This window comes from Danio rerio, chromosome 17, assembly GCF_049306965.1.
Source record: "Danio rerio strain Tuebingen ecotype United States chromosome 17, GRCz12tu, whole genome shotgun sequence".
NCBI lineage: Eukaryota > Metazoa > Chordata > Actinopteri > Cypriniformes > Danionidae > Danio > Danio rerio.
Window position 1 is genome coordinate 38,541,962 of NC_133192.1, and position 14,476 is coordinate 38,556,437.

At 36.2% G+C, this 14,476-nt stretch overlaps 2 protein-coding genes across 10 annotated transcripts in view; one reads left to right on the top strand and one right to left on the bottom strand.

The window, feature by feature from the left end:
* impg1b (interphotoreceptor matrix proteoglycan 1b) overlaps positions 1-6,006 on the top strand; it is a 55,223-nt gene extending 49,217 nt beyond the window's left edge. For 5 of the 7 annotated variants that reach the window (XM_009293213.5, XM_009293214.5, XM_682063.10 and 2 more), the window contains one exon: positions 4,912-6,006. In XM_009293213.5, the coding sequence (XP_009291488.1) occupies positions 4,912-4,992 (81 nt within the window). In that variant the 3' untranslated portion in view covers positions 4,993-6,006. The remainder of the gene's footprint in view (positions 1-4,911) is intronic. The other 2 variants (XR_012393048.1, XR_012393049.1) reach the window with 1 other exon arrangement.
* A 2,246-nt stretch (positions 6,007-8,252) lies between these two features.
* The window catches only part of myo6b (myosin VIb), a 157,880-nt gene continuing 151,656 nt past the window's right edge, over positions 8,253-14,476 (bottom strand). For 2 of the 3 annotated variants that reach the window (XM_009293188.4, XM_021467148.2), the window contains 2 exons: positions 12,324-12,542; positions 8,253-11,078 (listed from right to left, as the gene is read on the bottom strand). In XM_009293188.4, the coding sequence (XP_009291463.1) occupies positions 10,879-11,078; positions 12,324-12,542 (419 nt within the window). In that variant the 3' untranslated portion in view covers positions 8,253-10,878. 3 annotated transcript variants of the gene reach the window in all.

Below are 14,476 nucleotides of genomic sequence, written 5' to 3' on the forward strand. Positions count from 1 at the left end.
GGCCTTATTCACATAAAGTGTTGGGAAAAGTTACTTTTGAAAGTAATCCATTACAATATTAAGATACTCCCAAAAAAGTAACTATGTGTTACTTTTTATAGTGAGTAATGTATTACGTTTGCGTTCCTTTTGAGTTCCTTTTTCTTACCTGACTAAGGCTTGATCTTTTTTAAGGACTTGCTGGGTTTTTTCTTCTTCTTGACGTTAATTTTAATTCAGAAATGTATTTTTTTGTAAACCTTATTTAAACTAAAAAGTAACTCACATTACATGTTTAAATTAGTAACTGAAATTCATTAATTTTTTTTTTCGGTTTAGTCCCTTTATTAATCAGGGGTTGCCACAGCGGAATGAACCGCCAATGTATCCAGCATATGTTTTACACAGCGGATTCCCTTCCAGCCGCAACTTATATACTAATACACTCTTGCATTCACTACGGCTAATTTAGCTTATTCAATTCACCTACCACATGTCTTTGGACTGTGAGGGAAACCAGAGCACCCGGAGGAAACCGGGGGAGAACATGCAAACTCCACACAGAAACTGACCCAGCAGGGCTTGAACCAGCAAACTTTTTTGCTGTGAGATGATCGTGCTACCCACTGTGCCGTAGTGACACAGAAGTAACTGAACTATTATGACTTAATTTATTTAAGTCATGCATTACTTTACTCATTGTTTAGAAAAGTAACATTACTACGTAATTTGTTACATGTAATGCGTTACCCCTGAAACGGTTCATTAATGTATGTGTATGTATGTATGCAATAAGTCTGCTTTCACCAAGTAGGACATGATCCTTGATCATCTATGTTGATCCTGAAACAACATTCCAATCAGCCAATCAAAATTTAGTTTACAATGTTATTAAGTGTAGGCTTTCTGTTAGTGTTATACACTACATTATTGTTATGGTACAGTTAAGTTTAGTGATAGGGATTAAACTGAAAAAAAAATGTCTACAAAATTGTTGCAAACAATTTATGTGTGGAATTTACACAAATACATAATCATTTGTTTGTTTAAATTCAGTCCAAATAAATTGTTTACATCCATTTAACTTTAAAAAAAATTGTAAATCCAAGGAATCATCTTTGAATATTGTTTTCAGTGAAGGTATGGATTATAGTTTTGAACAGGAAAGATGTTCCAGGATCAACATACGTATTAAACCAGGCTGTTTGCATGTGCTTATGATTTTAAATGATTTTTTATAAATATTTTATTTATAACTGGTTTAAATGTTACAGTAGCAGCCTATATAGAAAAATAATATACAAACATTTAGGTAAAATTGAACTCTGAATCTCCAGTTTCATTCTGACACACCAAACAACTTCCCTGCGCAAAGGATCATGGGTGTCTAAAGTGTCCATCAGTTGAACCCTTTGAAATCCTTCATTCCAAATGGAAAATATCCAATTGGCCAGTTTTGAGCACTTGGGTTTGGAAAAACACTTCAATATGACAGCCATGATTGTTTTCACTCCAAAGTGCTCTTCTAAGAGCAATATATATCCCAGTTGGAATGCATCGTAAATCAAAAGTTGGGTAAACAGAGGTCAGGGCCAGCTCCAAATGGGCAGGTCAGCTCCAAATAGGTGGGACTAGAGCTCCAAGTGGGCTCTACAAACCTCTTGGAGGTTTTGATTGATTTATTTAATGTTTTGTGCAGAACACAGTGTCCAAGCTTGAGATTTATTAATGTCTACACTACACCAACACAACACTAAACCTTCCTCTTACAGTAATAAACAAAATATATATACAGGTATATTCTAATTGTTGCACAGCATAACAAGTATGACAGTATATTGATGTGCTCAATCGCTGATTGGCTAAAGTAGAAAAACCAGTTCTGCGATTTCTGTCCAGTCAAATCTCACATAGGCAGTAAATTGAATCATACTGAACAACCTCTCAAGACATAAGCGCTTTATAAATGCAAAACACCTTTTGGAAGCATTAAAACTGTTCAAAAAGATGTCAAAAATCTTTACACGCAATGACCCAGAGATTGAGAAAATGTAGAATGACAACTGTATAATCTCTGAAATCGCTAACTAAATGGAATGAATGAAGAATGAAAGGAGGGGCCGAACACAGTAGGAAGGACCGAACTATGAAAGAAGGAAGGACTGAACGAACAAAGGAAAAATTCAAGGAAGGACTAAACAAACTAAGGAAAGAACGAAAGAGGGGAGGAATGTAGGAAGGATAAAAAAGAAGAAATGAACAAAAGAAAGAAAGAAGAACAGAATAAACAAACAATGGAAGTAAGGAATGAAGGAAACAGGAAGATTAATAAATGCACTACAGAATGTTACGTTTACACATCCCTGCACAAACTGCATGTAAACACATCAACTTTTTTACATTGTAATACTCACTATTTTTGGGTACTTTTAAAAGATCTACTTTTTACTCATACTTTAAGTAATATTTACAACTGATAATTTTACTATACTTGCACTACATTTTTTGGTCAAGTAATGATACTTTTACATGAGTATAATTTTTTAGTACTCTTTCCACCACTGTAGCTGGGTAAACTTAAGACGCAGTGAAAGGGAGAGTACAACAAATCATTTGTTTACAATTCTACAGTTGAAACCAGAAGTTTACATAAACTCTAAAAAAAGGAACATAACCATTTTTTTTTTAAATTTGGTGTTAAATTATACTGAACGTTTACTATTTTAGGTCTGTTAGTACCTAAATCATTTACATTTACTAAATGCCAGAATAATGAGGAAAAAAATATTTTTTTTTAATTTATTTATAGACAGTGAACAGTTACATACATTTGCTTGGTATTTTTTTTTTTAGCTTTGCTTTTAAACTGTATAACTTTGGTCAAATGTTTTGGGTATCCTTCCACAAGCTTCTCACAATATTTTGAAGGAATTTTGGCCCATTCCTCCTGACAGAATTAGTGTAACTGAGTCAGATTTGTAGGCTATCTTGCTTGCACAAGCTTTTTCAACTCTGCCAACAAATTTTCTATAGGATTGAGATCAGGGCTTTGTGATGGCCACTCCAAAACATTTACTTTGTTGTCCTTAAAGCACATTTTTAACTAATTTGGCAGTATGCTTAGGGTCATGGTCTGTTTGGAAGACCCATTTGTGGCCAAGTTTGGATGTCTTGAGATGTTGCTTCAGTATTTCTACATGATGTTCTTTCTTCATGATGCCATCTATTCTGTGAAGTGGACCAGTCCCTCCTGCAGCAAAACAGCCCCACAACATGATGCTGCCGCAAACATACTTCACAGTTGGGATGGTGGTCCTAGGCTTGTAAGCTTTCCTCTTTGTCCTTCAAATGTAACACTGGTCATTATGGCCAAACAGTTCAATCTTAGTTCAATCAGACCACAGGACATGTCTCCAAAAATTATTCTTTTTCCCAGCGTAATTTAGCAAACTGTAGCAAATTGTAATTTGGCTTTTTTGTTGATTCTGGTTTGCTGATTTTCCCATGTTGTCACATAAGGAAGCAGTGTGTTTGGGGTTTTCCTTAAATACTGTTCTACAGTTGTGCCTCCAATTAACTCAAATGTTGTCAATTAGCCAATCAGAAACTTCCAAAACCTTGACACCATCATCTGAGCTTTTTCAGAGACATAATAATCTTATTGTATGTAAACTTGACTTTCAAGAAAAGTTATAACAATTTATCAAAAAAAATCTCTCTCATTATTCTGCTATAAAGCATGACAGAAACATATTTGACAATCCTAAATTACCTAAAAGAGAAAACGTTTAGTCACAATAACATCTGACTTTTTGAAAATGTTAAAATGTTTTAAAACTTTTTTACAGTGTATGTAAACTTGTGGTTTCAACTGTATTTGCTGAAATTATAAAATAAAATTCATTGATGGTTTTATCAAGACTTTCAGAAAAAGAAAATAGTGTGAGAATGATGACGGCATCCAGAGGAAAAAATAACGTCAAATTTCTCTCTGCATTACAAACACCTCACATAAGCGGTAATTCATTTTTTGTAATTTTTTTTTGTTTTTTTTTATCAAAATATTAAAAACTTTCAAGGATTTAAGATTATGATGACCTTTAAACGCTTCAAAACAGTCTTGTGAAAAGGGCCCATGTCCTGGAAAGGGACTTAAGAGTTTAAAATCCATTGTCTCCATACTAATTTATGCATTTTTTATTAGTCAAGTAATTAATTCAAGTAATTAAATGAGTTATTGAGAAACTAAGTTGCATTTCAGACAAAGCAATAAGAAAAGTTATTAATGGCAATTGTATTAATGTAATTAGTAATTAAATTATTTTGGAAATGACTTACCCAACAACTGATTGCAAACCCAATTTATGTAGCAATTATAAAAACATGTTGTTGTCCAAATGAATGTGCACACTGCACGTAACCTACTACATAGTGCATACTGAAATAGTAATCCAAGTAAAATTATAGATGATAATGCCTTCATATATTAGTATTTAATAAAGATAATGTGGGTGACATGGTGGCTCAGTGGTTAGAACTGTCGCCTCGCGGCAAGAAGGTCGCTGGTTTGAGTTGGCTTTACTGTGTGTGTTTGCATGTTCTGCGTGGGTGTCCTCCGGGTGCTCCAGTTTCCCCCACAGTCCAAAGACATGCGAAATAAGTGAATTGGTTGAACTAAATTGGCCATAGTTTATGAGAGCATGTGTGAATGTGAGAGTGTATGGGTGTTTCCCAGTACCAGATTGTGGCTGGAAGGACATGCTGCTTAAAACATATGACGGAATAGTTGCCAGTTCATTCCGCGGTGGCAACCCCTGATAAATAAGACTAAGCTGAAGAAAAATGAATGAATAAATGAAAGATTATACATTGCACAACTCCTGATGATTTCTTACATGACCTTGTTGTTCTGCCTCACTCCTTGTATTACAGATGCGCCGGACATCCAGCAGGAGTTCTTGCTGTTTTTTGAGGAGTCCTGATAGTGAAGGCTTCGAAGTGACTGTTTTATGATGTCCAGACACTTTTATTTTTCAGCTAAGCTTGTCACCAAAGCTCTTCAGTGCATCTCAAGCAACTCAACTCCGCTGTTTTCTTGTAGACATCTGGTGAGTTTATGATGCAACTCAAGGATCTGCCATACTCTCGGACAACTGAAGGAATACCTCCAGGAATGAGGACTTGTGTTTAGATCAGATCTGAACTTATTTTTAATTGTACCTGCAAAACAAAAAAATTCAATTTTATATGAGATATGCAATGTTTTTGCTGCTTTGAACCCTGGTCAAAGGTTTGTTTCCTTCCTCACAATGAGGTATTTATTTACAAGTAGATACACTGGGCTGTATCTCTATTCTAGTTTGTCCTGAGCATCCCGGACTAAGAAACTGAATGTAAAGTGTTTCTTTAAACAGTTAGTTCGACCAGAAATTAAATTTCTGTTCTGAATTACTCAACCTCATGTCGTTTCAATCCCCTGAGACCTTCGTTCATCTTCAGAACACAAATGAAGATATTTTAGATGAAATCCTGGAGCTCTCTTATCCTCCATAGACAGAATCAGTGCTGAGATGTTAGAAAACACAACAAAAACATTGTTAAAACATTGTCATGTGGAGGGCTGGTGTCCTGCCAAGTTTAGTTCCAACCCCAATCAGACACACCTGGGCTAGCTAATCAAGCACTTACTAGGCTTTCTAGAAACATCCTTGCAGGTGTGTTGAGGCAAATTGGAGCTAAAATCTGCAGGATACCGGCCCTCCAGGACTGAGTTTGGACACCCCTGGCCTATGTCTTCCACATCAGATAATGGTGCATGTTTACTATGGGCAATACAGAGCTTAGTTATTGTGCTGCTGACTCTAATGCCAATATACAATATTGCCATACCTGTCAACTCTCCTGTTTTTCTGGAATTCTCTCGTATTGTAAAGTTCTATCCCGCTATCATCCTGTCAAGATATTTTTCTGTATTTCTTCCATATTTTCAATCTTTCTATGAAGGCTGGCAATAAACATTAAAGAACTGATGCTCCCTATACGTAACCCATACCACCGCCAAACCACCAGGCGACGCCCCTCGCTCTTAATTACGAATATGTTCTTTGCTTTTATATTATTCACGCATGAAAACACTTTGAAATAACTATACAGACAGCGGGATCCCTTCCTTTCCATTACAGGAGCCATTGCCCCTTCTATGTTAATCAGTCAGTTCATGTAGCGGTGCGTGACTGTCAGACGCGCTCCAAAGCGCTGATAAATAGACGCTGTCTCCCAAACGGATTCTGTACACATGATTTGAATCAGAGCGAAAGTCGACACTCTAGGTTTTGGGTGCGTGTTTAAACAGATATATACACATAATAACATCTGAAAATGTCGATCTTGGTGGGTTTTCTTTTAACACAGTTAGGAAAGCAATCGAATGCTTCTATTATAAATCTGTGCATTTTTAGTGACGTCTCTGTTATTTAATGCAATCAAATGATAAATGTAAAAGAGAGGTTCATACAGTGAGGAAACGGTTAATGAGATTTGATAACTTGATTCAGTTTCTTTATAATAGCTATTAATTTTAATAATCTAAACTGTTTGAAATAAATTCTTTTTTGCAGCTTTTTCCCTTTATAATAAGTCCCTTTATTAATCCGGGGTCACCACAGCGGAATGAGTCGCAAACCTTTCCAGCACATTTTTACCAGCCACAACCCATCTCTGGGACACATCCACACACACTCATTCACTACGGACAATTTAGCCTACCCAATTCACCTGTACTGCATGTCTTTGGACTGTGGAGGGAAACCAGAGCACCCAGAGGAAACCCACGCGAACGCAGGGAGAACATGCAAACTCCACACAGAAATGCCAACTGACCCAGCCACCTTCTTGCTGTGAAGCACTACCTACTGCCCCACTGCATCGCCTAATAATAATAATAATAGTAATAATACTAATAATAATAATAATAATAATAAAACATATTACGGACCATTTCAACTGTACATTTACAATGAAACAGATCTGGATGAACATTGGGGGTAATCCCTTATTTTCACATCCCAATGATGACAGGTATAGATATTGCCCATATTAGAAGCACACCCCTGACCTGTCGCGGAAGGTTTTTTCTTTTTCTTTGGGTGCATAGAAGTATTCTTTGAGCTTTACTATCTCAGCTGAACTACTGAAGTCACATTGAAGGTTTTGATAATGTTTTTGTTTCCTTTTTTGGACTTTGACCATCTCTGAACTACTCAGGTTTTATACACATTTTTACTACAAAAATTCTATGACTTTTCCAAGACTTTCAAGTAAATTTTAATGACCTAACATTTCATATAATGTCTAAATATACACGTGTTAAATAAGAAAAACAATGCACATTCAAATTTATAAACACGCAACAATCATTCATTTATTTAGTATTTTAGTCATTTAATCTTTAGGCTTGGCCCCTTATTTATCAGGATTCGCCACAGCAGAATGAATCACCAACTACTTGGTTTAAATTTATATTTATATCTATGTAAAATTGATTTAGATAATGCTTACAAATCACTAATAATGTGAGATCATGGGATTGGCCAAGGACAGAGAAGACAACTAGCCCATATTTAAATAAACAGATATTTGTTAAACAAATTTTCATGACTTTTCCAGTTGTACTGTTTATCCAAAACTTTTCCAGGCCTGGAAACTGTCATGTCAAAATTACATGACCTTTCTAGGTTTTCCAAGACTGTATGAACCCTAACTACTGCAGTCAATGGGCGGGTCAGAGAGCTCTAGGATTTCATCTAAAATACACGGTAAAAAATGCAGGGTTCCACACAATTCATTCAGATTGTCCCAACACAAAATAATTAAGTAAACTAATTTAGTTAATTAAAGTGGAATGAACTTGAAATAATTAAGTTGTCCCCAAACAAATGTTAAAAATTAAAGCTCATTTTACATGAGTAGTTTCAACAAGCAGTAAACAGTTGTGTTCTGAAAACAACCAGAAGTCTCAGGGATGAGGGTGAGTATTTAATAACATTATTACAATTTTTGGTTGAACTAACCCTTGAACTCTTGGGGAAAATGACAAAATGTGGGGATAATTTCTTTGTTTTTACATTAAAAAAGTAAAACTATTGTAGTATATTTCAGCTACAGATGAAGTGTATCATGACCCTTATTTCAACTGAATTTTAAATATGCACAAATGAACCGTTGGCGTCTCTTTCATTAAAGTTTTCCACTCAAACATCTAAACATAACACACGTTTCATATGGAAAGTGTTTATTTTGGGCTAGTAAAGTAATCAGAGCAACAGTTGCCAGTCAAAAATAAGACAATCAATCATATTAAACCCAGACACATCAAAGATAAGCTGACAGACAGGAAACAAGTGATTACCAATTATAATATTAATAAACCGTTGGTTTGAGATGACGCCGTTTCAGTTGGAAAAGCATTAGCATTTGAATAAACAAAGTCTGGATAATGACAGCAAATTGATCAAATGCAGCAATTTCGGTCCGTGCCAAGTTTCAAAGCACTTCGAATGTCATCTCCATTTCTATTACTTCTGTTCTTCAGGCAGTTATTATGACCAAATGAGATAAGAAGCGAATAACGAGACACTCCAGCATACGAGCTCGTTTTAAATGAAATATTTCCTTGACTCGGTACATAAATAAAAGTACAAATGACAGAAATCTACCACACACGCCGACAGAATTCACAGCAAATCATTAACAAAGGTGCCATTATCACTTCACTGAACAGAAATGAATATGCCCTTTAGCGTATCACCATGATTTAAGTACAAAATCGCTGAGCGAAACCACGCAATGCAGCAGTGACTCTCCTTTTTATGAACCGAAGCTGCTTTTAAACGCATCTATAAAAGTCATTATCAAATATATGTAAAGGCATTTTCAGATGGTGCATTTCTCAGAAACTATTCTGCTGGTCGCATTTGCAAAGCTGAGAGAAAATATTCAAACCTAATGTATTTCGGTGCATGTTCCTCATTAGCCTTTAATGCCGTTATTTGATTCAATTAGGGATACTTTGACTAGCTATTTGATGTTTTAACATATTTCTTTACAATAATGTTATAGTAATATGTTACTATATAGTAATATTAAGTAATATAGCAGAATTTTACTTTAAAAGGTAAAATGTCTTGCTGCACCAGCAATAGTGTGAAAAAACTGCTATTGGTTTAACAATTAAAATAAATGGACACACCTCCAAATACACCATTGGTTGAGCTGATGATGCCAGGGCTGGTCAGGATGCTTAAATAAATAAACATTTAGCGATTTCTTTTGAGGAATATATTATCATTTTTAGCATATTTTAAAGAGCCCATATTATGGATTTTGAAAATGACCTTCCATACAGTGTGCAGCACAGCTCTAAGTGAATGAAAACATCCAGCTGAGGTTTAAATCAACCTTGTTTAAAAATATCCAATTTAAAATAAACGATTCGACTTAAAAGTCGTTTAAATGATTCGTCGTTCGTCAGGATTTTTTGCATGTTGATATCCACGTCGAGACAAACTAAATATAAAGTTTTGGATCCGGTAAAACGTGAACGCTCCTTTCACTTCAAACGCTAGCAGTGCTGGTGAGTGTGGGACTGAAGGTGAGTGAACATTAATGAGTGAACGTTGTAGTGATTAATGCAATAATCTACCCTGCAACCGGGAATTTGTTGGTCGTTTGTTAAAAGAAGGATCAAAAAAGACTATTGATGTATGAGATTTTGACAAACTTTATCAGTACACAGTTCATGGATCAGTTTCACAAGTGTAAGATTAAATTGGCTGTCTCCTTGTTTCTCTAGCTTGCAAATTATGTATTTGTTTGTGTTTGGCTACTTGTAATCGCTCTACGCGGCATGTACTCTATCTGATTAACTCTTAATTTTCACATATCGCGTCTAAAACCACGTTGAAAACGCACAGCATGCTGCTTTGTTTATGGATTAAAATGCGTCCATTAGCTCGCGATCCTCTGTCGTTTGTCATTGCTATAACTACCGTCAGCTGTTCCTACACATGCAGCGGTCAAGTTTTAAAATAGTTCAGCTTTTGCCACTGTGTGGACTAATACTGAATGTGTGTTGTTGTTTTTACTTGTGGTTAAGAATAGAGCGATATGCTGATGTTTAACTGTATTGCTTTAATGCGCTCCTGCATTGGGCTCACACATATACTCTGCACTCTGACTACTTCAACAATGTAGATAAGCTGTGGTGGGCGTTTCACACTGTGTCGCACTGAACGCAGTCGACTAATCGCAACAGACTAGGTCATCAGACTAATCAGCGCAGATTAGCATCGTGCTAAGGAGGGGTTTGGGAACAAATTAATCTTTGAACAAATCATATGGGAGCCGTTGGGAAAATGAGGTAAAAATAAATGCAAATTATAAGAAAACAAAAGTGTTTTTGACCTTGCATGCATATCAGCCTGTAATTGGAGACCCACAAAACCAAAATATGACTTTTTAATGTATAATAGGGGCTCTTTAACATGTCACAAATGACACATCAACTGTAATAATAAAGAAGGGGCAAGCAAGGATATTTTTAGAAATGTCTGTCACTGCACAGCGAAATGTCCTTTATAAGTCCTTTAAATGAGGGGTGACATTTAAATAACATCCCTATCAAGTGAGATGTGAATTTTTTGAAAATCTTAAGGCATCTCTGAGCAAGAAGGCTCAGATTAGTTTGAAAACTGGTTTCTAAGGTCACAGCAAAATAAGGAACAAACTACAAACAAAAAAAGTGAATTAGACTTCCACTAGAGTTGCCCTTTTTTCTAGCAGCACAACTTTTAATCTAAATGTGCATAGATAAAGTGAACCAATAAGAGAAATGTGTGATGTTCACTTGAGGAGATTCTGAAGCATGGCGGTGGCGTAGGTGGGACGGGCCTGCTTGCTTTCAATAGCATTCTTCAAGTATTGGATTCCACCGCAGCGCTCCCAGATCTCCTCAAACTGCCGGGGCAGGATCTCGGCTCCACGTTTTCGTGTGAGGCCGGTCTCCTCCAGACTCAACTCGCACATCTCCATGTCATCTTTACCTGAGAACGGTTACAGAAGGCGTCAAAATCTGTCTGTGTACACATTTTACATCCGCAATTAAGCATCGAATTGTCTTTTAAAGGTGCTGTTTGTAAGTTTGGATTCTACTAAGGCATAAAAATACCATAATATGTTTGTAGATATTTAAGAAACCTGCTAAGTGAACATTTTTGTTTATCTGAAAAACAATGTTGACGTCAGACATTCCGCTTTGAAAATGTGCGTTATGTGCTGGAACTTTAACCTGCCCATTGCCAGTTTAGCTAATTATAATTCAGCACCCCAGGGTGCTTTGAAGGAAAACAGCGTATTTGATTCATTCAGTCATGAAAGCTCTCAAAATATGCATCCGATACCAAAATGCAACCTCCGGTGGACAGTAACAGCCTCCTAAATGAGACACAGATTCAGAGTTCCACATGAGGTGATTTTTAATTAGCAAATAATAAAAAATATTATGAAGGTAAACATTAGGAGAGCAGGTAACATTGTAACCCCGTGTTCTAACAACACACTACATGATGAGATACACAGTAATAAGCAATTTGGCTGTTTGCACCAGATGACAGAAATTTAAATACAGCCATCAGAAGCACAGAATAGTGCACCTACTGCACTTCAATGATATGGTAAGGGATACAATCTAATTAAACATATTAAACCTCTTTAACTTTATCAAATGTACATGATGAATCACTGATATGTGTTGGCTTACTCTGAGTCACAGTTCTAAAATTCACTTTCAAATGGTTTATTTTATTTTCAAAACCTGAGGTGAACTATCTGCTGCTGCTTTCAGTAGTATGACAATAAATGTCATGTAAAATGGCATTTAAACTCACATTATTAGCATTTAACACTGAACAAAGTCCATGAGGTGCACCTGAGGTGATCATCGTCAGTTTATCCTGTTATTCAGCTGCGAGAAATAAAAGCTTTTTCTAAAATATCAATTCGAGGTGTTGGTTAGGACAAAAACTCCTTTCAATATGGTAAATATTTCCTCTATCATGTGTTATTGCTTTTATTTAGAACACAATCTAAATCAGTCTTTAGGCTTGATAGTCGCTTCTGTCTCCAATCTAGCAACCTGTGCTTGCGTGTGTTTTGAACCAGGAGTGCAATACCTAATTTAACCGCCTTTAAGAGTTTCAGCTATTTTATCAATTCCAGCTTCTTTTCTGGCGTATTAATTGTTTATAGATTGGAGAAAATGACTGATTTAACTTCATAGTATTTGGTACCTGCAACCAAGAGGATCGGCTGCTTGTCTGGATGAAGCTCCATCTGCCTAGCGATCCAGGGTCCATCAAAGTGAGCGTACCACCAGCCTTTCTTCTTGTTCTGGGGGTCTTTGTACTGGTCTGCGGGCCGGATGAAGGGAATGCGGAAGTAACGCTGCTGTCGGTTCATCGCGATCTCTTGTTGCCGGGCTGGGACAGGTGGAGCAGGGTTTTGCTGGGCTGGAATACAAATATATAAAATTTAAAAAAAATATAAAAAAATTGTGTCTGCTTGTCTGTTCAAAACCTGCTGCTGAGATTCTAGGGTAATCTGATTGTGATGAAGATGTCATTTATAGCATGTTGTTACAAAATGTGTTGTTCTAGGTCAGGGGAGTCCAAACTCAGTTCTAGAGGGCCGGTGTCCTGCAGATTTTAGCTCCATCTTGCCCCAACACACCTGCAAGGATGTTTCTAGAAAGTCTACTAAGAGCTCGATAAGCTAGCCCAGGTGTGTCTGATTGGGCTTTGAACTAAACTTTGCAGGACACTGGCCTTCCAGGACCGAGTTTGGGCACCTAACTTTGTTCTAGATGTTTCAGAGAGCGAATCAGAGCATGAAGACAAAAACTAGAGTGATGCAACTAAGCAATTAATGCAAGTCAAAAGGTGAAACAAAATAGATGGCTCACTTTTCATCACATTTCTCAAATATTTACAAATGATATGAATATCATATTATCAGACTTTTATTGAATGAACGAATCCATCTGTGGTGATCGACCCAGAAATATGAAAATAGTATGCAAACACTGCTTTGTTTACGATTGTGTAGGACTACTTCTGTTGCCATTTTGGAATGACAATGAAGACTACTGGCACCTACAGGTGTGGAAAGATACATTCTCTCACAGAGACACTAAACGCACATACATCTTGTAGTCAGATGTGGTCTGTTTGGTGTGTTCACAGTCAGTGTTTGTCACAGCTGTTGACAATTAAAAATTACAGACAAATATTTCTTATGTAAAATACGCTTTTGATTTTATCTGACCTAAGGTGAAGTTCTGCAATGTTTTTACCAGTGCAGTGGCTGTATAACAACATCATCGTAACCTAGCCTTCCCCAGATACATTCCCAATAGAAAATAACAAGGCACTGATGAAAACATTGCCTAATTCAAAATGTCACCACTTTGTAGTCTCCCCTGAGTTCGCACTTCTTTGACATTATGCTGTTTCGACAGTCGGGGAGAAGTCTACTCTTAGTCCGATCTCAGTCCCAGCAGATTTGTTGCTTTGAGGGCACATAGCGAGCGGTTACATGTGCACTCTTCTGAGAGCTACAATAAAGACTGGGACACCCTATGGTCTCATTGACTTAACAAACATGTGGATGGGGTGACCACAAGTCTGAAAGATCACAATTGATGTGTTCCATTTGGGGTTAGACAGATGTCAAAGCTCAAAGTACAAAAGAAGCCAAAATTGTACAAAACCACAAACACATAAAAATATGTAAAGCTCAGATGCAAAAAACCTTCAAATGCTGTCTGAAATTTTCTCCTAAAATTTGCGTTTTTTTTAGCCTCCTATGTTTATGATCAGTAATTTCACTTTAAAGGCAATGAAAAGAATTTATAAAATACTTTAAAAGTAAAATTATTAAACCTACACACAAGAGTTAAAAAAAAAGAAAATTTTAAAAGAAAATCAAATGGCATTTAGAGGTTTTTGCATCTAAACTCTTCATATATCTATAATATATTTAGCATATATACTAAAGACAAAGTGCGTTTTAGTCTTTAGTAGCCAAAACCAGTCTTTTAATCATATGTTTGTTTGAGTTATGCAAATTGGATCACATGGACAGACACATGTATTGATAGAAATTGATACAATGGCTATATGAAAGTGGCTTGACATTATAAAATATTACAAATTAGATCAAGCTTAGCTTTCAATTAGAATTTGGTCTTGATATTCTTCCACAAATTTGCTCTAAGACTGCACAATATATTGTTTCAGTATCAAAATCGCAATGTGCGGATCGGCAATAGTCACATCGCAAAAATATGCAATGTTGAGTCTGAATTATAGTTGGCCAGGATTTAAAGAATTGTATTTAAACGCTGTGATCCATGTAAAAAAAATTCACACTTGTTCATACTTGT